Source organism: Eretmochelys imbricata, chromosome 10 (assembly GCF_965152235.1).
Source record: "Eretmochelys imbricata isolate rEreImb1 chromosome 10, rEreImb1.hap1, whole genome shotgun sequence".
In the NCBI taxonomy this organism is placed as follows: Eukaryota; Metazoa; Chordata; order Testudines; family Cheloniidae; genus Eretmochelys; species Eretmochelys imbricata.
The window spans coordinates 3998460-4023308 of record NC_135581.1 but is presented as its reverse complement, the minus strand read 5'-3'; the positions used below and the strand labels follow the sequence as shown (position 1 = coordinate 4023308).

Below are 24849 nucleotides of genomic sequence, written 5' to 3'. Positions count from 1 at the left end.
TCCGATGAAGTGAGCTGTGGCTCACGAAAGCTCATGCTCAAATAAATTGGTTAGTCTCTAAGGTGCCACAAGTACTCCTTTTCTTTTTGCGAATACAGACTAACACGGCTGTTACTCTGAAAAGAGTAACTAATGGTACCTGCGACCGGATGCCTGGAATGAGCTGTGTCTTTCGAGAAGCAGATAAAAAACTGTCCTTGTTTAAGAGGGCTTCTCTCAGCCGGTGCCATTGTTTAAATGGTCTTGTTCAATTCTTTTGGCTCACCCACTGTACCCTCTAGCCTAGGGCTGGTGCATTCTGAGCCTGACCCAAAAAGCCTGCTGAAGTCAATGGATCGGAACATCTGTGCTGAAATGCAAAAGTTGCCTTGACAGTGCAAAAACCAAACCTTCACTGGCTCATTGTGAACTACGTATGTCACCGGGGGTGTCTTTGTATGTTACTGAGGCCGATTGTTTCAGGACCAGGTTAAATAAACTTCCATTTGGTTGTGTTATAGATGCATCTCAGTGCCTTGTGCTAAGCAGTGTGTTGAACTTAGGTGAAACTAATAAACTGGGCTGCACTGATTCCATGGAGGCAATAGATCAGGGTATCTTGTGGGTGTTCAAAGGACGAGGACCTGGGCACTCGAATGTAACGAAGTGGGGTGTGTAAATTGCTAACCTGCAGCGGGAAAGAGCAGGGCTTGCAGAACCTGGAGTGCTTATGTTGCTAGTATTCAGCAGTTGGGGAGTTTCTCCTGGTGGGCACAGCCAAGGCGCCCTCCTGCTGTGAGCAAGTGGTGGTGATTCATCCCTGGCACCTCGGGTAACCCTGAAAAGTGTCAGACCCAGGTATGACCTAGCAGTCCCCTGACATGCTTCAAATGCGATTCAACTATGTTTGATTCATGCAACAGCCCTGGATGGTTCAGAAACACGATTCAAACGAGTTCCACCCCAACTGTACTGCAAGAGCAAGCCGTGTTCCAAGTGGTGTGCCCCCAACATGGTAGATGTCATAGTGTAAATGGGACTTAAGTGAGTCAGTTCCTCTCTAGACCAGATGACCTGCATATCCCTGTTCAGTTCTCCTTCTCCTTTGGAGAGTCCTGGAGGAACTCGGTTTCCTCATTCAGACCCCAGCGTTTTACCAACTGTCCCGGCTCCCGTCACAGATCTTCTCCTTTGTCATCTTCCAGCTCTGATCTCATCCTGCCCTCAGCCAGGTGCACAGGGCGATGGATACTAAAATATATCTCGTACACTCACAGCTAATCTTAGTGCATGACAAATTAAACCTCCCCTAGCACCATTGTTGGCCTCAACTCTGACCTGAAGAGGTCATTTCAGAAAGGCTGAATGTAGATGACTGACCACTTACCTCTTCCCCTGCTTGCGTACAGAATGTCCTGTTTTCTATCTCTGGAAACTTTTCAGCGTGTGAAGTTTCAGAACAAAACAAGGTGGAGTCGAAATAGAAAACTATAAAACATTAGATAAAGGGATGCTGCCTGGTGGCTTAGGCCCAAAATGCAGGGTGTGGTTCTGTGTGGTTCTTTAATCTGCCTCTAGATGGTTGGGAACTCAGACACACAAGCCCTGGAGGGGAACCAGAAAGTGAAACTGACTAAACTAGTCTTGTACTCCAAGCTATGCAAAGTGCACAAAATAAAGCAAAAACTCCATGAAAAGTAATGTGTATTTAGATCTGTATATCCTTGCAGTTTAAATAATCTAAATTGTGGTGTGTAACACATGGAAGGAATATTTTTAATATATGATTTTAACTTGGGAAGTATTCCCTTTTAACTCCCTATTCAAAAAGGTCTACATTCAGCAAAGCACATAAGCAAGTGCCTAACATTAAGCACGTGAGTAATCCCATTAACTTCACCTTCCAAAGTGAACTTAAGAATGGCTATATTGGGTCAGACCATCTAGCCTAGTATCCTGTCTTGGACAGTGACCAATGCCAAGTGCCCCAGAGGGAATGAACAGAACAGGGAATCATCAAGTGATCCATCCCCTGTCGCCCATTCCCAGCTTCTGGCAAACAGAGGCTAGGGACACCATCCCTGCCCATCCAGGATAATAGTCATTGATGGACTGATCCTCCATGAACTTATCTAGTTCTTTTTTGAACCCTGTTATAGTCTTGGCCTTCACAACATTCTCCGGCAAGGAGTTCCACAGGTTGCATAGAACAGATGGTCTATCAGTGCCTGGACACTGGCTGGGATATTCAAGTGAACTGAAGGATACCTCACTCTCTATACGCAGTGGTGGGTGCATGATAGACAGTCTTCAAGAGAACTGAGCTCATTGTGTTGTGCCCTGAATGGAGGCTGGCAACCATAGGCACTGAAGCAGCTGTTGGGGAGTTGGGGAGTGTCAGTCTTTCTGTTGAGTTTCCACAGCAGGGTATTGGGGTGCTGGTGTAACTGTGCTGGGCTTGGCTTGGCTTGGCTTGGCTGCAGTTCAACACTGGTTCCCAGAATATAGAGGCAGAAAGTGAACTTCCACTTGGGGAAGCAGCAAAGACTAAAATCTCAGCTAAGGTTTATTTGGTGCTTTTGAGAATTGATTCTGTTTGCACAGAGCCTGACACCTGACTAGTTAGTTGTACGGAAACCGCTCGTTAATCACGGCGTGTGATGTTTATGATGCTGATTCCATGGTGGAATGTGCTGTTGGGGATTTTAGTTGCAAAATGGGAATGAAGGAGCCGAAGTCGCAGCAGGGAGCCCTATAAATCTGGCAAAGGGAACAGCGTTAAGGGCCTAGAAACGAGCCAAAATATGCCTGGAGCAGGCCTGACTGAAATCAGTAGCAATAGTATTGCCAACTACAAAGTCTTGTGGAGTGCGTCTCCCACAATCATGAGACTTCGTGAGAGTTGTGATTAAAATTGTGAGAGGCGCTGTACAAACCCAGAACAAACCGATGCTCCGTGCCCCAAAGAGCTTACAATCTAAGCATAAGGAAAGAGACCACCGTGTGATCCAGAGAGGCCGACCGGGGAGTACAAGGAAACAATGAGACAATACTAATCGGCATGATAGGCAGTCATCTTTGCACACCAGCTGCCTAACCGCTGTCAGATTTTTTTTGTAGGCTTCATGATAAAAATTAACACGCAGTGAGAATCCAAAGCTCTCATGTGACTTTGAAAATCTCAGAGCAGGAGAGTGCGAGTGTGCGTGAACACACATAATTAATGCTTCTATTAGTGGACTATGGAGCACCATTTATTTGTATTCCACTTTAGAGACCCTAGTGATCAAGAGTTGCCTTTGGACACTTAGAGTTAGAATGTTGCTTAAATAATATATGCATTTTGGCAGAATGCCAGCAGGCTCGGCTCGCTCTGTTAGACACGTACATAAAGATAAGCGTGTGTGTGTAACTGGCTTTTATGTTTTCAAAGAATATGAAAGAGACAGTGAGTATGTATTGGGGAGAGGGAGGAGAGGTGGATACACTGGGGGCTAGGGATAGGATACAGAGGGACCTAGACAAATTGGAGGACTGGGCCAAAAGAAATTTGATGAGGTTCAACAAGGACAAGTGCAGAGTCCTGCACTTAGGACAGAAGAATCCCATGCACCGCTACAGGCTGGGGACTGACTGGCTAAGCGGCAGTTCTGCAGAAAAGGATCTAGGGGTTACAGTGGACGAGAAGCTGGATATGAGTCAACAGTGTGCCCTTGTTGCCAAGAAGGCCAATGGCATTTTGGGATGTATAAGTAGGGGCATTGCCAGCAGATCGAGGGACGTGATCGTTCCCCTCTATTCGACACTGGTGAGGCCTCATCTGGAGTACTGTGTCCAGTTTTGGGCCCCACACTACAAGAAGGATGTGGAAAAATTGGAAAGAGTCCAGCGGAGGGCAACCATAATGATTAGGGGACTGGAACACATGAGTTATGAGGAGAGGCTGAGGGAACTGGGATTGTTTAGTCTACGGAAGAGAAGAATGAGGGGGGATTTGATAGCTGCTTTCAACTACCTGAAAGAGGGTTCCAAAGAGGATGGCTTTATACTGTTCTCAGTGGTAGCAGATGACAGAACAAGGAGTAATGGTCTCAAGTTGCAGTGGGGGAGATTTAGGTTGAATATTAGGAAAAACTTTTTCACTAGGAGGGTGGTGAAACACTGGAATGCATTACCTAGGGAGGTGGTGGAATCTCCTTCCTTAGAAGTTTTTAAGGTCAGGCTTGACAAAGCCCTGGCTGGGATGATTTAATTGGGGATCGGTCCTGCTTTGAGCAGGGGGTTGGACTAGATGACCTCCGGAGGTCCCTTCCAACCCTGATATTCTATGATTCTATGAGAGCATAATAGAAAACCAGTAATGAAACGCTGTGCTTAGTGCAGATCACTTTTGTACCCTTGTAAGTCTGTTCCTTGTGTTCCTAGGGGGACCAGATAAAATACCGTCCTCCTAGAGAGAGTCTTCGGCCCAGATTTTTAAAGGTATTTAGGTGTTGCTGCGCTTAGTGTTGCAACACCCCCGTCTCAGTTTCAGAAGTGATTTATGCACTTGGGAGCCTAAATCCCATTTACTGTCAATGGGATTTTGGATCCCAAGTGCCTAAATTCCTTTTAAAACTGAGACATAGGCTCCTAAATGGGTTAGGCGTTGCAACGCTGAGCACAGCAACATCTGTCAAAATCTGGGCCTTAGTGCTTTCCTAAAGACGAAGCTTCTCTTGTGAGCTAGGAACTAGTATTGTTCTCAGTACACAAATGGGGAAACAGAGGCATAGGTCACAGGGGAAATAAATACCAGAGCTGACAGTAGAAACTGAGGCTTTGATTCACCAAAACACTGGTGCCCTTAAATCTAACACTGTTCAGCAAAATATGTCAGCGTGTAAGGGGACGTAAGCATGCGTTGGAAGTTAAGCATGTGCTTCAGTGCTTAATGAATTGGGATCAAAGTCCTGACACCCATTGTTCTAGCCATTAGCGAATACATGCATTCATAGATATTTTTTTTTAAGCCAGAAGGACTATTATGATCATATGGTCTGACCTCCTGTATAACACAGGGCAGACAATCTCACTTGGTAATTTGTGCATCAAGCCCATATCACATGGTTGAATTAGAGCATATTTTTTTACAAAGAGATATCTGGTCTTGATTTAAAGTGACGGAGAATCTGCCACAACCTTTGACAAGTTTCAGGGGGTAAATGTGTTAGTCTGTATCCACAAAAACAACAAGGAGTCTGGTGGCACCTTAAAAACTAACAGATTTATTTGAGCATAAGCTTTCGTGGGTAAAAACCTCACTTCTTCAGATGCATGGAGTGAAAGTTACAGATGCAGACATAAATATACTGGCACATGAAGAGAAGGGAGTTACCTCACAAGTGGAGAACCAGTGTTGACAAGGCCAATTCAGGCTGGGTGGATGTGGTCCACTCCCAACAAACAGATGAGGAGGTGTCAATTCCAGGAGAGGCAAAGCTGCTTCTGTAATGAGCCAGCCACTCCCAGTCCCTATTCAAGCCCAAATTTATGGTGTTAAATTTGCAAATGAATTTTAGTTCTGCTCTTTCTCTTTGAAGTCTGTTTCTGAGGTATTTTTGTTCAAGTATAGCTACTTTCAAATCTGTTATAGGATGTCCAGGAAGATGGAAGTGTTCTCCCACTGGCTTTTGTGTTTTACCGTTCCTGCTGTCTGATTTGTGTCCATTTATTCTTTTACATAGGGACTGTCTGGTTTGGCCAATGTACATGGCAGAGGGGCATTGCTGGCGCATGATGGCATATATCACATTGGTAGATGTGCAGGTGAACGAGCCCCTGATGACATGGCTAATGTGATTAGGTCCTTTGATGGTGTCACTAGAGTAGATATGGGGACAGAGTAGGCAACGAGGTTTGCTACAGGGATTGGTTCCTGGGTTAGTGTATCTGTTGTGTGGTGTGTAGTTGCTGGTGAGTATTTGCTTCAGGCTGGGGGGCTGTCTGTAAGCGAGGACTGGCCTGTCCCCCAAGGTCTGTGGGAGTCAGGGTCTGAAAAAGTGAGGTTTTTACCCACAAAAGCTTATGCTCAAATAAATCTGTTAGTCTTTAAGGTGCTACCGGACTCTTTGACAAGTCGTTTCAATGATTAACTGCTCTCCCTGTTAACAGGGCTCTTCTTCCCTGTATAATAATAATCTCCTCTCCTAGATCTTATTCCTAGGATAATTCTGCATTCACTTAAAAGACCTGCGACTGTGTCCTTCGCTGAAAGCAGTGGTCTGGGGGGAAGACTGGGATCAGTAACAAAGCATATGTAATACAGTGGATCAGGTCTTTGGGAGTTTATTCTGGACTTTGTGGATAGGCAGGCAGTGGGAACACAATCAATATAGCTGATAATTATGTATCTCATTACTGAGTCTGTGTTTTGATTTTAGGCGCTCCCCTTAAGGTGGGACAACAGGTGCTAAGAGAAATCTCCCGATTTTTACTTTTTCAACACCTTCCATGGCTATTGAAACTCCAGGTTTTTTTTTTTTTTTTTTTACACTATGCTTTAAGGAGAAAGGATTTGAAATTTTTTACTCTTTCTTTTTTAAAGTCATGAAAAGAAAACCCCAGGCATGTACCTTCTACATGAAAGAGACCAGCTTTTTCCTGAGCCCAGGCCCTATGCATCCTTTAGGGTCGTTTAGAAGCCTCAGAGCTCTGACATTATTCAATCCGTTGAATCATTTCCTGTTTTCTGCAGGTTTTGAAGAATGCTGCGGGGCAGGCTGGAAACATTTGCAGATACGGGTGAACTTAGTGCTCTGAGGCCATGGGAAAAATCCTGGGTTGCTAAGTTTGTGAAGAAAGATGAGCCATGTGTGGGTGTTTGTATCAGACTATGTATAATTGTTAAGGTTAGAGACATTTATTATGGTGGTTTTTTGCTGATCAGGTAATTGAAATGTTCCAGAAGTCCAATAGTTACAGCACTGTTTTGTCAATAGTATAGAGCTAGTGTCTTAGGTATCAGTGGATTTTAGAGTTATAATGTTTTCCTGTTTAAATGAACTCAGATTCATACATTGAAACAGCTGACAAAGGCAGAACCTTTTGAATCTCTCCTGGTCAACTACGTGTCATAACTTTGCCTAAATTAGTTTATTGCCGGGTTCATGATCAGAGCCAAATGTTAACCACCAGAAATAATAGCTTCTGTTTGTAATAGAACAGGGGCAATAAAGGAGCCACTATCTCATAGTTGGAGATCTCAGTGAAACAATTGTCTTTGTTTCACAAGGTCATAGGGGAAGGTCATATAAGATTTAGCACTTTATGCCCTCGCTCTCAAAGTGCTTAACAAAAGGGGGTGAGTATCCTCATCTCTGTTTTACTGGTAGGGAAGTGGAAGTGCAGAGAGGCAATGTGACATGCCCAGAGAGCCCATAGCAGAGCTGGGTCTAGAGCCTACATCTCTTGACTCCTCGGCTGCTGATGTATCCACAGGATCCAAGCTAGATACTTAGGCTACTCCTACAGCTAGGACATGGATTGGTTCAAGCTTCATAGCACGGTAGAGTAGCAAAAGCTGAGTGGGAGAGGGCAGTGGCGTTCTACCAGGCTCTAATGAAGAGTCTTCATAGAATCATAGAATCATAGAATATCAGGGTTGGAAGGGACCCCTGAAGGTCATCTAGTCCAACCCCCTGCTCGAAGCAGGACCAATTCCCAGTTAAATCATCCCAGCCAGGGCTTTGTCAAGCCTGACCTTAAAAACCTCTAAGGAAGGAGATTCTACCACCTCCCTAGGTAACGCATTCCAGTGTTTCACCACCCTCTTAGTGAAAAAGTTTTTCCTAATATCCAATCTAAACCTCCCCCACTGCAACTTGAGACCATTACTCCTTGTTCTGTCATCTGCTACCATTGAGAACAGTCTAGAGCCATCCTCTTTGGAACCCCCTTTCAGGTAGTTGAAAGCAGCTATCAAATCCCCCCTCATTCTTCTCTTCTGCAGACTAAACAATCCCAGTTCCCTCAGCCTCTCCTCATAAGTCATGTGTTGTAGACCCCTAATAATTTTTGTTGCCCTTCGCTGGACTCTCTCCAATTTATCCACATCCTTCTTGTAGTGTGGGGCCCAAAACTGGACACAGTACTCCAGATGAGGCCTCACCAATGTCGAATAGAGGGGAACGATCACGTCCCTCGATCTGCTCGCTATGCCCCTACTTATACATCCCAAAATGCCATTGGCCTTCTTGGCAACAAGGGCACACTGCTGACTCATATCCAGCTTCTCGTCCACTGTCACCCCTAGGTCCTTTTCCGCAGAACTTCTCAGTAGCCGTGTCTACACTGGGTCTCAACAGCAAAAAATTCTCCACTGTGAGTACCGCTGGCGCCTCTCCTCTGGTGCTAGCAATGGGAGCCCTACTGTAACCAAGACTGCATGGACGTTGGGGTTCTTAATGCTGCCTCACTTAGCCCCATTCAGAATAGGGCCAAATCTTGGTATTCGAAATCTCAGCGGCTGCGGAAGCCTTACCTACACTATGGCCCTACTGGTGCTCACCCCAGTGGTGCTGCAAGGGGGAGGAATTCCCAGTGCAGGCAAAGCCCCAAAAGGCCAGATTCTGCAAGCCTTCCTCATGCGAGCAAGTGCAGCCCGGTGGTAGAGCGAACTTCACACACCCCTACACAAAGTCAGAAGTGCTAATGGTTGAGTCACCAACGTGAAAAACGGGAGTACCGCAGAGGGGAATTGGGCTAAGTGATCGGAGGGAGAGACTTGTCAGTTTTCTTAAACAGACCGAGGGTGAAACTGGCAGGAGCCTTAGTGAATTAAGAGCCTAAGTCTCAGCGTAAGTCACCCAGGCCCAGCTCCTCAAACGGATATAGGTGCCTAAATCCCTTTGGCAGTTTTGGACCCGAGTTACTTTTGCAAATGGAAAGTAGTCTTCTAAGCCATTTCGGTGCTTGTGAAAGTGTCACCCCAAGTCTAGACAACAGCGTGTGTCTCTGTCTGGGAGGTGAATCTCCCTCCTTCACAGCCTGCCGGGAACCCGGCGCCCCCGGGAGCAGACGGGGGCTGCGATGCATGTAGCCGAGTGGTGGTTACTGAAGCTTCTGTGATCCCCGCTGCAGTCTCCTCATTTTAATCTCTCAAAGTGGTTAAAATAAAACTGTAAATATTTAGCTCCAGCTTGCAGCTGGTCTCTGCAGCCCACAAAACCAAACAGGCCCCGTCCGGCTGACCAGCCGGCCGCTCGGGTTTTTAAGCCCTTTGTGGAGCGTGTGGCGTTTCACCGCGCGTTCACTCTGTGCCGAGTCTGGGATCTCTTGGCTGCTTTCTGACCGGTCCTCCAGCAATGTCAGCCTTTTATTCACTTGTTCTTCCTGGAGGCCAGGCCTCAGGTGATCCTCATGCCTTCGGGCCTTAAAAATCTATGGGTGAAATCCTCACCTGTCGTTGAAGTCCATGGCAAAACCCCATTGACTTCAGTGGGGCCGGATTTCACCCTTGCAATCTAATATGCCCGTGACATGTGTGCTGGAACCAGAGTTAGCTTTCCTACGCAGTGAGAGTGCACCTCCCCTGTGAACCGCGAGCAGCTGCGGGAGAGATGCTGCAGTCTGCACGGTCTGTGGCCCTGTCAGTGAGAGAGCTGTAGGTGCAGGGAGATTGTTTCCCAGCCGTGCCAGAGACAGGAGAAGGGACTGAGACATGGGAGTAGGGCTGCATTTGGGTGCAGGAGGTTAGAACCTGCCTTGTGCAAAGGGCCGTGGTGGGATTTGTGCCCAGAGGTGTCCTGGCAGCCTGGTTCTGAATTCCCCTGGGAGTTCACGTAAAATGACAGTGCCCTACTTCCGTCCCACTCGCCTTCAAAATAGGGCTTAGACGGCACATGCAGACGGTCTGCAGGCCCTCTGCTGCGGGACGGATGTCGCCTGTCAGAGCGGGAGCTCTAACACCCCCACCCGCACGCTGCAGCATGCTCCCTACCCCCTCTCCAGGCTTTGTGCTGGTCCTGCTCTCCTAGCCAAGAACAGGTGGGGCCGGGCGGACCACGCAGGCCCCTTTGGAGGCATTTAGCGCCGTCCCTTACAGAACCCATAAGAGCTGAAATGCCACTGTCGGTGTTGCGTGGTTTGACGGGAGCCCAGAATCCGAGCTGGCGGTTCCAGCGAGCAAGGAGAGGGCTTCCTCTCCTGGCCCTGCACCCTTTGCCCACCCCCCTAGGGTTATCCGCAGTCTAGACTTCAGAGTAGCGGGGAGTTTGTGTGCATGGTTCCTTGGACTCACCGGCCCATAGACTTTAAGCTACTGGCAGTGCTTAGTTTGTAACGAAAGCGGTGCTGGGGCTGAGCAATGTTTTACATTCATAAGTGATGCAGCAAGTCCAGAGGTGCCGGGACCATGGACTGCCAAGCCCAGAGGTGCCGGGACTCAGCCCTGGCACCAATTAAGCACTGGCTCCTGGGCTGTCCTCCTTCAATGTTTGGAAAGTGCCTAGCATGTTGTGAGCACTACTACAAATCGGTGAGTAGTACCAACTCTGGGCCGGCTCCTCAGCTGGTCTGCATCCGTGTAGCTCCTGCTCAGGGTCTGGCTGTGCGAGTCTGGGGCAAAGATTCTCAGCTCTTCTAGGGCTACTAGCTCAGTGAAAAGCCCAGCTGAGACGCAGCAGTGCAGCCTGGTGAGTGTTGGAGCCAGTTGCCGCTGAAGGCAGCTTCGTCTCTGTTTAAAAGAAAAACAAACCGCCCACGGATTGTCCTTTGTTTTTTGCTATTTTGTGTTTTCAGCCGCATTGTTTTCCAGCTTGCCCGGGCAGGGTAATTAAACCAGCTGCAGCACAAGGGATATCTCCGGGAAGCCAAGCTTGGTGCTGCGGAGAAGAGGGGGAGAGAACTGACTGTCCCTGGGCTGCATTCCCTGGGCGGGTTCCAGCCCCGTCAGAACCCAGTGCGAAGCCCAGAGCCTGGGCTGGCTGTTGCTAAAAGACAACAAACGGGCATTGACTGGAGCATGTCGTTGTCCTCTCGGGGGAGACTTGAACACGTCCGCTGCAGAACCTTTCTCATGTTCCCCAGGCCGAAACTCATGGGGTGCTTTAAAGGAGGATCTGGGAGTCCTCTCTGATGGGCAGGGGGCTTGGTGGGTTTTGTTTTTAGATGTCAGACAGGCCAGGAACTTCATTTCTGTGAGTTTTGCTTAGTTCAAAGCTGAAAAAGGAACTTACTGCTTAAAAAAATGAAGCCATGTCATGTCACTTCCCTGCCCACAACAGCCTCAGGCTCAGTAAAGATACAGCCTTAAAGGATAGGGCATGAAATGAATTGATCCAGTTTGTATTTCTAACTGCCCAGGCAATTGTTAGGAATGCCAGACGAGTGTGAGAGTGTGTGTGTGTGTAACAAATTGTTTTGAATGAACATCAGTTTATTGCTTTATAAAAGCCAGTAATCCAGCGTGTTTAGTCTTCAGTCCACAGTCCTTCCCCGTTTACGTGCGGGTATGTAAATGTCATGTCTGTTTAAATTTTTCATGCATAACTTGTGTTCGAGCAGGGTCTGCAAACAGAGCAGAGGTTGAACACAATACCTGACTAAAGCTGTCTCACTAGTGGACAGTACAAGTGACATGTTGTCTTTCCAGAGAACAAAAATAGGGCCCTGTAAGGTTATCCTGCCAGATTAGGTCCCATTCACAAATTATTCAGGAAGGCTTCCCTGGTGCTCTATAGGAGTAAAATATTTTGTATACCCGTGTGTACTTGCTCAGGGTCATGGTGACCACCAGATTCAGGGTCAGGAATACAGTTCAAACAAGATCTCACAGACACTGTCCTTTTGCATTTCTAATGAAAATGGACTCTAGGATTTCAGAGCTTTTTTAAAAAAATTCTCAAACCCGCCTTACTAATTTGGCCCCTCTAAGATATATTTATAAAGCAGAATGGGTTATAGTCACCTGCTACTTCCCATTGTCTTGCTCTGATGTATCACAGTGGAGCAAAGCTATATGAATAATGGATTTTTCGGATCACTGGCAATTCTGAAAAATCAGAAAAAAATTCATTTTGAGTCAAACGGAAAACACAACTTTCAGATTTTTTGGGGGGACATCACAAAGTTAGATCAGTGGTGTGTGTGTGTGTGTGTGTGTTTGTTTGACCTGAAACAAAACATATTGTTTCAATTTCAAGCACTCTTAATGTTTTAAATAAAATTAAAGGAAATTTGGAAATGAAAAGCTGTTTAAAATAAAACCATTAATTGAAACGTTTCAAGTTTTTTCAGAACTGTTAAAGGTTTTTTCCAGCCAAAACAATTCCTCAAAATCAACATGAATTTGCGAAATGTTTTGGTGTTGTGGAATCTGAATTTTTTTTGCTGAAAAAAGTTTTGGTCAAAAAATGTCACCCAGCTCTAAGAAGCATTCTTTGCTTGATATTCAGGTCCAAAAACTAAAAGACAGGCAAACACAAACATCTTAAGAAGTGGTGATATGCAGCTGTTCTTTCACAAAAATGATTGTGCAAAGTTAAGTCCTGATTCAGCAAAGCACCTAAGCATGCGAGTATTAGTATTTGTTTGTATTTTGGTGGGGCCTGGAGACCCCAGATGCATTGTGATAAGCCCTATATAAACACATACAAAGCAGTTCCTGTTCAGAATAGCTCACTGTCCCACTGACTTCAGAGGGCTTTGGATCAGACCCGTATTATTTTCCGGAGGAAAAATCCCTTCTTTAAAAAGATAACAGAGAAGAGGTTAGAATCCCGTTAGTAAATTCACAGCTTCCTCATTCCACTAAGGGATGTGCAGCCTTTTATCGTTATAGAATCTTCTTGAGTAATTGAATTGTTTACATGATGTTTTTCCTGTCATCGAACCCTGGGGGTGTTATCAAGAGGTAATTATTGTCTTGACAAGGGAGCCAGGAAATGGGAGAACACTTGAAAATTGATTGGTCTCTTCACTGCCTTTCATATTCTCCATTCAAGATCTGTACGAGCGCCGTGTTAACTTGAGCCAGCCAAACAGGATTGGGCCAAATGTTAGATTCCCTGTGAAAATGAATTGGTTTCACGAACCCTAATGTGAACAGAAATGTGTGCTCATAAATGTGGCTGAAAACACTTTGTCAACTGTGTTTCCCTGAAGCATTACAAGCACTGAGTCCGGGAGTGTGGAAGAACTAGAAAACGAATTGGATTACATGATTACTAATATAAATTATAGAATTATTTTAGCTTAACAGATGGAGAAACTGAGGCAAAGGATCCGGGTGAATTGCCCCAGGGCACATTGTGAAGTGGTGGCAGAGAACTCCTGACTTTCTAGCTCCCCCCCGCTGTGCTGGCTGCTCCAGGCGATAGCGCTGCCCTTAAAAGGACTTTTATCTTGATAGTGACCCTTTAACATGCTCCCTCAATTTGCAGCAATTATTTTTACTTTGTGCAGTTTGAAAGTGCCATGGAACAAAGTGACCCGCCGTAAGCATGGAATTCTCCTCCGCTCTGTTGTCGTCATTTTTTAGTCTGAAAAACAATCTACTGAGCGTACTAATCTGCGATGGCTCTGCCCTGAAGTTGCCCTTGACGCTAGCCTTGCCGCGCTCTGCAGACATCCAGCATGGAGCGCAAGGCGGGCTGCTATCAAGGCATAGGCTATAGATCATCTGGCAAATGGAATTATCACTCCCCTGTCATCGCCAGCACGCGGCTGCTTCGTTCTCGGTTCAGGGAGGGCAGCTGCGGTACTGGTCCCCCGTGCCTCTGTGGGGAGTTTTGGCAGCATTTTGCTGCCTCTTACTCCACTGCCTATATCTGGAGATGTTTCTGATGTGATTAAGAGGTTAGGGGAAAAGGCGACTGAAGACATTTATGGTGCGTTTAATTTCACATAAGCCTGACAGGATGGGAGCAGGGAGGGATTCTGGCTTCTGATCGCTTGGGGAGCGGCCCTTATCTCTCAGATAAGGGACAGCGGTGACAATGCAAACCAGGGAGGAAAACACAGCTTCACCCTCTGGTTTACATCGGGCGCTAAGGGGCTGCTAGCAAACAGGAGTGACCAGAGTTTGACCTTCCGTCTGAGTCCATCCCTAGACACAAGCAAAGGCTTCTTGTTACACCCCGACCTCCCCCGGTCTGGTTTGGCTGTGAAGCAACAAACTCCTTTAGGTAAAGATGTTCTGTTATTTCCCCTTTCCTTTCAAGCAGTCCCATGAGTAACAACTATCCACCTCCATTACAGCCATCCCTTGTCATTGATGTGGTGACCATCCGATGAAGTGAGCTGTAGCTCACGAAAGCTTATGCTCAAATAAATTGGTTAGTCTCTAAGTTGCCACAAGTCCGCCTTTTCTTTTTGCGAATACAGACTAACACGGCTGCTACTCTGAAACCTTTTATTCTTTTGTACAACATCTTAATGAGCTCCTGGGGGTCATATTCCATCTCTGACTGATTAAGTATCAGTTCAGAGCTGATTGAAATCTTTCCCCAACACAATACTATTTTTGGACAGAAGATGCCCTTTTTGTAGAAAATGTTAATTGTGGGGAAAAAAAAAAAGGGTGTCAGCAGCTCTAATGTTCCTGTAGCTGTCGTCGTGCTTAAGTTGTGTAGCAGCTGGGTTTACCTAGGGTCATTTACCTTACCTGCAAATGGTGATAATGCTTAGCTACCTCTGGGGGGAATTGTCAGACTGAATTAGCTAATAATAATGGGGAGCGTTCATCGAGCACTTTTCATCCATAGGTCTCAAAGTGCTTTACAAAGGGAGGTCGTTGTCATGATACAGATTGGGGAAACTGAGGCACAGAGTGCTAAAATGGTGTGCCCAAGGTCACCCAGCAGGCCAGGGGCAGAGGCTGGAATAGAAAGCAGGTCTCCTGAGTTCTGCTTTAGGACACACTGCTAGTGTTTGGAAGGTGCTTAGATCTGAAGGGTGGGTTCCGGAAGGTATCTGTAATGTTGCACAGGAAGCAGCCAATATTAAAAAAAAATGTTTATTTTATAATGATCCAAACACCGTAATGACGCTAGTATAATCTGCAGGGTATCGGCTCAGTTCACTCCTGTACAGAGGGCCAGCACCAGACCTATGCACCCCTGGGGACCCATGTAAAGACCTCGACATAGAAGACTGTGTCTATGCCTAGTGCTTGCCCCCAGAATTGCACCCTACCCTGGGCAGTCTGCAGCTTTCTACCCAGCACCGGCGTTGTTTTGCCGACAGTTAATCTGCTGCTTGTGCTCTGCTATCGGGCGTCAATACCAAGGACTGCAAAGTAATTCATGCAGAGATGAGGCAAAGGTGCTTGAGTCTCCGGCTCGCCTTCTGACTGCAGCTAAATATCATCGTTCGAAAGGAGGCTGTCCCCTTGTGTGTGCAGATCACAATCCAATACCGGCACTAAAGACAAAGCCGTCTGTTGTTGGGGAATGGGTCGCTTGGGGGATTTGGAATGGCATGCCAGGCTGCTGGGTAACTTCAGACCAAGGTTGGTGACCTGCATGAAAAAAATTAGTGGCTTTAGTCCAGCTCCTTACAGACTGATTGTCCGCATTGTAGTTGGTACTCGCATAGGTGCTGGAACTAAGGGTGCTGGGGGGGGCTGCTGCTGCACCCCCTGGCTTGACGTGGTTTCCATCATATCCAGGGTTTACAGTTTGATTCAATGGCTCTCAGCATCCACACAGTACACATTGCTTGAGCACCCCGGGTACTAGTGGATCTCCGCTTCTGGGCAGCCCCGCAGGAGTGCCAAGCATTGAATGGGCCAGAGAGATGGGGATGAATTTGACTGCACCTGCTCGTCTCAACAGGGAAGCTCAGTTGGTTTCTAAATCTACAAATTAGATCTTCATTGCGTTTTTCCTCCGAAAAACAGCTTTTTGACTAAAACAAAAAATTTCCACAGAAAATTTCCATTTGGGTTGAAACTTTGATTTTTCATAAAGAAACAAAACTCACAATACTTTACCAAAGCTGGATTTAAAAAAAAATTTTGTAAGGAAAACTAGAAAATTATTAGCAAAAAAAACCTTTTGTTTTTTTTGTTTTCAATGAAAAATCAAAAATCATCCACAGGAAACTTCTGCAATTTTTGGAGCAGCTCTAATCTATATACACCACCGCTCTATTGCTAATGAATGAAAGAGAACAGTCACTGGTTTTGCAGACCCTGTGAAACCCCAATATTTCCTGCCCCCCTCTCCCCCCCCCCCCGCTGGTTTTGAATCGTTTCTGAGCAGAGCTACGTGAGCCCAGTTATTGCAATAAAGCAATTTCTTTCAGGGCTCACGTGAATGAGGGAAAGTGCTAAACATACCACGTGCTCCTGACATTTTAATCTGTTGCCTACAGCAAGCTTTTATATAGTCAGCGTTTACATTCCACGGCCTTATAATCGCTTCATGGGACCCCAGGGGACAAACCGACATGTTTCTTCGAGCTGCACTGGCGAGACAGGCTCCCCTGAAATTACACCAAAATAAACAGAAGAAACCCTAGGATAGAGGATAGAACAGCGGGTGAGCAGCGCTCCGTGGTCAATCCAGACTAAGCGCAGTGAAAAATAGCTGGTGAAAATGTCATGGACTCGCTGATGTTGGTGGCAAGTAGAAACCATTACAGTGACCGCTAACACTGTCTGCTGTTGGTTAGAGCAGTCCTTTCCATCCAAGCCTGCCTGGCAGATGGCTTGACTGTGAGTCAATGGCAGAACTGGGAAGAGACCCCAGGAGTCCTGATGTGCCGTCCTGTGCTTGAGTTCCTCCCCTGAATAAATAAGCTCCATCATCCCCACACGTGCGTCCCAACGCGGCAGGTGGGCTGGGATACAGCACCCAGCATTTAGACATTTCTCCAAGCTCTGCATCCCTCTTGGATCTGCCCAGCTGGCCGGAAAGTATGGGTGAGGATGGGCTTTTTCAAGAGCTTCCTGATCCCAGCCAGTCTAGCGATGCTGCAGGAACAGGCTTTGCAGCGAGCGAGGGGCATGGAAACAGCTGCAAAAATTAGCGAGAGATGGGAGACCCTTCAGAACCTTCCTAATGAGTTTTTTTTGGGGGTGGGGGGATGGGATGGGGTTTGCTGTTCAACCCCAAATGCTTTGCTTCTCGCCGACTGAGGGGGCAGCAGATAGGGAGCTGCCATGATGAGCGACGTCCCCATCTATGCCCAGTTGTTCCCTAAGCCTCTGCTTAGCGGCTGGGGGAAAGGGCTGGCTGTTCAGTGGTGGGAGTCACGCTGCAGGCAGAGTGGTGGGGCTGTTACCCCTTTGAACATGGCCACTGTGTGAGGAAGCTAGGGACGGGCCCCATGCTTCTTACCGCAGCTGCGTGTGGCTCTGCACCAGGTTCATGGGCCGTCTCATGGGAGTCGCACGCTCTGATTTCCATCTCATCAGAGGAGACGAGTCGAGGGCTCCAGAGCATGCTCAGCCCTGCCAAGGACGAGCCGAGCCAGCTCCACCGATTGCTAACAAGGGCAGTGACATGTCTCAGCTGGCCCTCGGCCTAGCCCCACATTCACCCCCTGCTCCTCCACAGACCCAGGCTTCTCTCGCTTTTAGCATGGACTTCACAGGCCCAGACTCAGCAGGCGAGCCAACATACATGGGCCCCTGGCAGGTTGAGATGGGCGGGGGCCGGAATTCAGCCCTGCTGGAAGCCAAGGGGACCTGGTTTCATGGAGTGGCTCGCCGGGACCATGGGAGTGCAGTGACTCTCCTCGGCCTGGCAGACGCATCGCCAGCACTGAGTTAGAACCTCCCTAGTCCTTTATCGTTTGTGGAAAACCCTTTTGCTCCGTGTTCTTGTGGGAGACACGGCTAGAGTCTGGGAAAACCACAGTGTCTCCTGAAGGCTGGACAGAGGGGTTCAGAAAGCCCCTTTGTGCAGTAATTCAAGCCGCGGTACCCAGACCCCTCTCTCTCTCTTTATCTGAGCATAGGTTGCTTTACTCCTAAAAGATCACACTACAGGTGTCTGGACACATTAGTTGTACCGGACGCGAAAGTGACTGGGCAATAATAGTCTGGTGTCTCTACCCCTCTGCCAAAACCAAGGATCTCTAAGTGTTTACACGTGTTAATAAGTGAAGTTCCACAACTCCTCTGAGCTAAGGAAATATAATCTGCCTCTTATCGATGGAGAAACTGGGGCTTGGTGTGGGTAAGTGTTGGGTCTGAGGCTGCAAAGCCAGGAATAAAGTCCAGGCCCTCTGTGCGTTAGCCCCAAGACTTCCTTCTTCTTAGTCCTCACAGAAGCTAGTTGGCGTTCCTCCCTGTCCAGGGTTCTGCACATGCTTCTATCAGCAGACAGGTTTCCGCAGTGCCAGAAGCAAAGGCAGCACGTTCAATGTCATCGCCGTCGTCCGGTTTCATTGCACGCAGACCTCTCTCTTTTGGAAGGTCTTGTTCAGTTTCTTAATCATGACCCAGTAAGAAGAGACTTGCACAAATCCCTACAAAGCAACACCAGTAAGTTCTCCATGTCTTTTTCCAAGACCATCCCAGAAATGTATGGACCATATCAGGGGCCCCATTAAGGTCCATAGCATGCTCTTTATCCACATGTCCTGACAACTTAGGGCACTTTTTGCAAGAGTGAGTGTGCTGGTCGAATTGCAGTATGGACAATGCCATTCTACCTCCCTAAATTCTGCCTGCAGTCTTCATTGTATAAAGGGCAATTATTCCATGGCCAGACGCCGAACCCATTGCACAGAATTCCTGTACAGTCTCCATGGCGCATCCCAGTGAGGGGGAGAGTGATCCTATGAGACAGCATGTGACTGGCTGTTAGGTTCTTCAGGATCCTTGCGAGTGAAAGGAGCTCGGTAAAGGGAAGATATTATTATAGCCATGTGCAGGGGCTGCTGACGTCAGCAGGATCAAGGGCACTATCCTCCCTTAAATTAATAAGTAAGGTTAATGCATTGTCTCCTAAATCCTGTGTTCTTCAAACAGGCTTTTGTTTCTCTGTTTCCTTTTCTTCTGGGACGGGAGCGTCAGACTCCTGTGTTTAGAGGGGGGAGTCCAAATTAATGGGTGTATTTTATTTGAGCAGTTTGTGATTCAGGAAATGCATTTTTCTTTCTTGTATCAGAATGGAGTCGGACAATTGGCTTTTTAAAATAGACTCAATTAGAGGAAATACATATGTTAACGTGTCCCTGTGTAGCTGGGAGAGGAGGGGGTCAGTATCTCGGATAGGCCGCTTCTTTGTTGGTTTTGTTTCTAATTGTTACATCTGCTTTTTTTTTTTTTTTTTTTTTTTTAAAAAGCAGCAAATATAACGCTGTGTCTTTTATTCTCTTTCACCAGGATGTCAATGGACCAACACAGGAGCTGCATCCGCGTCTCTGTCACCTTAAGAAAGGCCCCAGTGGCTACGGGTTCAACCTCCACAGTGAAAAGTCCAAACCTGGGCAGTTCATCCGCTCGGTAGATCCCGATTCACCGGCCTCTAAAGCAGGCCTCCGACCCCAGGACAAGCTTGTCGAGGTAGGGGCTTGACGGCTCCTGGCAGGCAGACGGGTGGTGGGCTGGAAGGAACGTTGCAGGGAGGGAATCCTTGTTCTCTCCCAAAGATGTTGGTCATCATAACCCAAGCAAACGGTGCTGAGGTCTGGATCCTCAAAGGTATTTGGGGGCCGAATTCCCATTGATCTCAATGGAAGCCAGGTGCTTGAACACCTTTGAGGTCGTGCTGGGTTGAGAGCAGTGAGCAGGGCTTCAGTGGGCTCACGGGAAAGATTCCTGGGCTCCTGCTTTGTGAATGCTGCCTGGTGCACTTTGCCAAAGAGGCAGGTTGGCAGGAAAGGAACTAATCAGCTTCCAATTTTTTACGAACCGTAACCACCATTAACATGCTGCCCTTCCTAGGGCTTCCCACGTGGGGATCTCAGAGCACAGTGCCTACATCAGTGAATTAATCCTCCGAGGCAGATCAGTGGTTCCCCTATTGTACAGATGGGGACCACAGAGAAGGTAAGTGGCTTGCCCAGTGTGTCACATGGAGTCTGTAGCAGAGCTGGGAACTGACCTCGGATCTCTTGAGGCTTAGTCCAATGACTGACCCAGAAGGCCATCATTCCACTTCCTCTTCTGTGTTACAAAACCCCAGCAAACCTTCCCATGGCAGAGAAAGTGAAGGAGTCTCTCTGGGACAATGAATTTCTCCTTTCAAGCATCCAGCAGCAGCTGGCTGGCTGTTGTAGGTGCCACTGCAGAGAGTGGTTTTGCAATCCTACAATGATGCTTCACTCTTTCAGCCAGTGCAGCTGTCTGGCTGCTCCATCTCCTTGGAGGGAATCAGTCTCGCTTCCCTGGATTAAGCTCTGCAGTTGATTAAATGCAGCCAGTCTTAATCACTGGTCTGAATTCTAAAGAACAGTGCTAATTGCCCTGGTTAGCTAGAGCCACCTTCTGCCCATTGTATCAGAGGGGTAGCTGTGTTAGTCTGGATCTGTAAAACTGGGAAAGAGTCCTGTGGCACCTTATAGACTAACAGCCGTATTGGAGCATAAGCTTTCGGGGGTGAATACCCACTTCATCAGATGCATCTATTGCATATTCACCCACGAAAGCTTATGCTCCAATATGTCTGTTAGTCTGTAAGGTGCCACAGGACTCTTTGCCTCTTCTGCCCATTGGTGAGGAGTGGAATGCTTTAAGTGGCCTTCAGAGAGCCAGCTGCTGCCACAGGGCTTTCTTCATCCAGCCTCTGTGCTTTTCTCAGCTGTGCCTTTTGGGCACTAACCCGCTTTGGGATCTCCAAACTTGCGTGCCCCTTTTACACAAAGATTGGGGATGAGCTGTAAAGTCCAGATCTAAACTTCCCTAGTTTGAGGGAAGTGTGTGTCTGGATCCAGGGATTTGGCTTGAGCCCAGACATCAGCAGGAAACAAGCCCAGTCTTTGGTAGCATTTCCCTGCCAGACACCGGAGTAATGTGGAGCGAAGCTCAGGACATTTGCTGCTTCTTCTGCAATGTCAGCCGCTGGGCTGCCCCATGATGCGCCTGTGATCCTTTTAGATAACATCTTACACTGCCTCTTCCATCCCCAGAAGACCCAGCGCATTTTGCAGATGATGGACAGAATTCTCTCTGCTTTGCACTAGGGGTCTCTTGCAGGTTCCAGGCAGTAGCTTCCACTGACCTGTGTGAAGTGGCATCAGCCAAATGTAGCTAGAGAAGCCGTGCCAGAAATATAGGAGAATTTTTGACCTATGAGTAGCAATCGCTTTATCTGTCACTAAAATGAAGCCACCTCTGGAGTGGTGTATGGCAGCTGTTTAACAGCACACAACATTGCTACCACACCACAGTTTAGGACAGGAAATGAAGCCTAATGTAACCAGTTAAAACTGTAGTAACAAACTATGCAAATAGACTTTAAAACATGAAATTGTGGATTGTGGTGGGTTAGTACAAAAATCATCCTTTAAAGGAATTTGCTCTTCACTTAATTGTGAACAATAGAAATATTTAAAATGGCAGAACCACCTTCCCTTAGATGTAATTGCTTTAATTTAATTAATGTAATTTTTACTACTCTATAAGAATGACCATTAAAAGCTCTGCATGCTCTTGACAATATTTTAAAATTACACTAATAAATAAACAGAGCTGTCCATTAATCCAAGATCAAATTCTCCAGCAACAACTTATTTTGTCATTATTTAAAATTTATATCATGGTAGCACCTAGAGACCATCCAAGTCAGAGCCCCATGGCTTGGTGCTGTACAAACCTACAGTAAATTCCAGTCTCTGTCCCAAAGAGGTAGTTTAAACCCTTCCCACACCACCACTACTCAGCCTTAACAACCACCTTCCAGGCTAGGGGTCAAAGATGGGTCTTGCAGCATTCTCTGAAGGTTAGCAAACTCAGACTATTACTTACCAACAGTGGAAGTGTGTTCCAAAGGCCCGACAGGGTGAGTAGGGAGGAGTGTGCGCTGAGATACAGCAAAGCACTTTGCCTGGCTTTAAAACCATTAATAATCCCATCGACCTCAATGGGGACTACTTGTGCACTTCGTTAGGCACGTGCTGACCGGCTTTGCTGAATTGGGGCCTGCCTGCAGTCTGTCTCCATGAAAGGAATGTATTAATTGGTGCTGGGGTGTGTGTGTGTCTCAGATTATCTTGATTTTTGGAGAGAGACAGTCGTGCTCTAAATACCGCTTGAACACGAATGCCTGGTTGCAGTGAACCCTGCCTGCGTCTTGCCCTGACACCAGGTGTTCGTCAAGGGCTGAGCACTCACTTTCCTGGCACCTGAATGTTTAAAGCATAAAGCCGTGCATGTGTCTGGGAGGGGGAGCACTGGTGGAGGGGGGGCACTTTATGGCCGAGCATTATGTCACTGCGTGGCATCTTATTATTTATTTATCCGTCCCTGGCGCAGCCCCCGACAGGCACAAAGAGGCAAGAGGCGACCTGGAGCCTCCAGAAACCTGATCCGTGCACTGGCTCTTTGGGCTTAAATAAATATTTGATGCTAAACAGCTCCCCTGTGCTGAGGCGTTTTACTGGCGAGCCAGGGATTGTGGGTAAAGAGCTGCCCCCTGCCTGGGAAGGCAGAGCCTGCAGGGAGCTGGGTTTCAAACCACACCTCCACATCAGCCTCCCCGCTCCACGGGAATCCGGGAATCTCTTAGCTGGCCCAGACGTTTGTTTAATCGGGGGTGAGCGCCAGGTAGGGTGACCAGACAGCAAGTGTGAAAAATCAGGACAGAGGGTGGGAGGCAAAAGGAGCCTGTATAAGAAAAAGACCCAAAAATTGGGACTGTCCCTATAAAAGTGGGACATCTGGTCACCCTAGCGCCAGGCAGTAACTGATGTGAACTGAAAAATCTCACCAAAGCCTCATAGGGGTAGCCAGGGTTAATAAAGCCAGGAGCTCCCTGATCCGAGCCCTGGGCGATCCAAGATGCTCCCATTCCCAGCCTTAGCCACCCTTGGGCCCCCATGCCAGCCGTGCCCCGAGACCTGAATTCACAGACGGGCAAGCTGCTTAGCTCCTGCGGCAAGAGTTATGGAGAGAAGGTAGCCCCCCTTGCTAGGGGATGGAGAGGAGGCAGACAGCCTAGGTGTGCATTAGTGTTAGCTGCAGCTGTGGCTGGCCCTGGTACCAGTGGGCCAGAACACTGGCCCTGGTTTAGTAGAGATGGGCCCTGAATTCACCCCTCTGAGCCAAACCCTCCCAAATGTAGGGATGAGGTTGAGCTTCCCAGCCGGCCCCCATCTCTAGATTTGTGGAACTAACTAGACCCCTGCTGTTTTCTAGGTGTTTCTCTCTCTCTCTCCCCAGCCCCTAAGTGGGGTCTCCACCCATTCGCTAGACAGGGTCCCCTCATGATGTGATGCTAAATGGTGATGCACCAAGAGTTCGGGTGTCCATGTGGCAATATAACGGCCTTTCGGGGAAAACAAGTTTTACCCAGCCATATATATCATGACCTGTCTAGTCTGGTATCCTGATTCTTGCAGTCACCAATACCTGAATGTTTAGGGTAAGGTGAAACCCCACTCAAAGGTACTTAGCCGCCCAGGAGTGAATCTGGAGTTAGATCTTGCTCAGGTCTCCTTGGGTCCACTCCAGGCTCTGCTACTGACTTGGTGTATAATGCTGGGCAAGTCGCTTCACAACTCTTTGCTTCAGTTTCCTGTCTATAGCTGGGGGAAGGTAATACTGACCTGCATTAGGTGGGGGGTGGAAGACAAAATATGTTAATATTTGTAAAGTGCTTTGAAATCCTTGTATGAAAGGCACTGCAGGAGAGTAAACTGCAGTGCTGTGATGGTGTGAGGCTGAAAAAGTGATTCAGTGGGTCAGAAAGGAAGCAGCCGATGCCCTGAAACATGACATTTAAGTTATCCTGTCCTACATGCGTAATAAAGATATAATTGATTTTAAAATTATCCAGGCCTTTTAACAGAAACACCGTCACAGGAGCTAACGACCTTTTTGCAGTGAACGATATCTCTGAGCGCTTTAGCTCCCTCAACGCTCATTGTGATATTAGAGTAGCTAGATGTTTTTAGCGGGCTGGATAATTTCATTACCGACTGTCGTTGTAGTACCCGTTTCCAGTGAGATGATTGACTATATCTGTTGTGCTACTGTTAGGACTAAATCAACACATCTGGTCTGAAATCTACTGAGCCTTCTTTTTAAGATGCAAAGCGCAAATCTGATGAGGAATTGGCGGTTTGAGGTTTTGTAACCAAATGAAAAGAATGCGATTAAACAATTAGTGCTCAAAGTGGTTCACTGAGCGGACCCAATGGAGGCGGCTGTATCTAGAAACAATGAGTGGCTCGGCAGCACCCGGATCTTGTCACTCAGGACGCAGAGTGTACTCACTCAACACCAGGAATAATGGTTCGCGGTTACAATTGTTCCTCCTGTGTTGCATGGAATAATGAAGAGAATAATTATCTCCGTCCTTTACAGGCATCAATTAGCATCCAACAAAGGGCAGCAATTAATCACTGCATCCAGTATTCGGAGAGAGATGCACCGCTCTGTTTAGCCAGGGCAGACATGCGAGCAAGTTGGCAATCCTTTTCTCCAGTGTGAGGGTTTTGTCACACTTTTTAAAGATGGCCACGTGGCATTGCCTCATGAGTGGGAGACCTGCAGTAAAAGTCCTGACTGCAGCCATCCCAGCTGTGGAGACCTGGTCTTGTGGAGAGAAAGGACCAACCAGTGGCTTGGACTGGGAAGGGGAAGATACTAGTGGGATCAGTTGGGCTGTGATATAGTCTTCCAAGGAGAGAAGTATTGGGGGCTTAGGCCCTTTAGAAGCACACTAGGCAAACCATTGGAGAGTATGCTGGAGGGGACTGCAATGGCCAGTG

General features: G+C 47.4%; 1 protein-coding gene across 2 annotated transcripts in view; it reads left to right on the top strand.

Moving 5' to 3' along the window:
• NHERF2 (NHERF family PDZ scaffold protein 2) overlaps window positions 1-24849 on the top strand; it is a 95979-nt gene that overhangs the window by 59322 nt on the left and 11808 nt on the right. For both annotated transcript variants that reach the window (XM_077828946.1, XM_077828945.1), the window contains exon 3: window positions 19301-19480. In XM_077828946.1, coding sequence (XP_077685072.1) covers window positions 19301-19480 — 180 coding nt within the window. The remainder of the gene's footprint in view (window positions 1-19300; window positions 19481-24849) is intronic.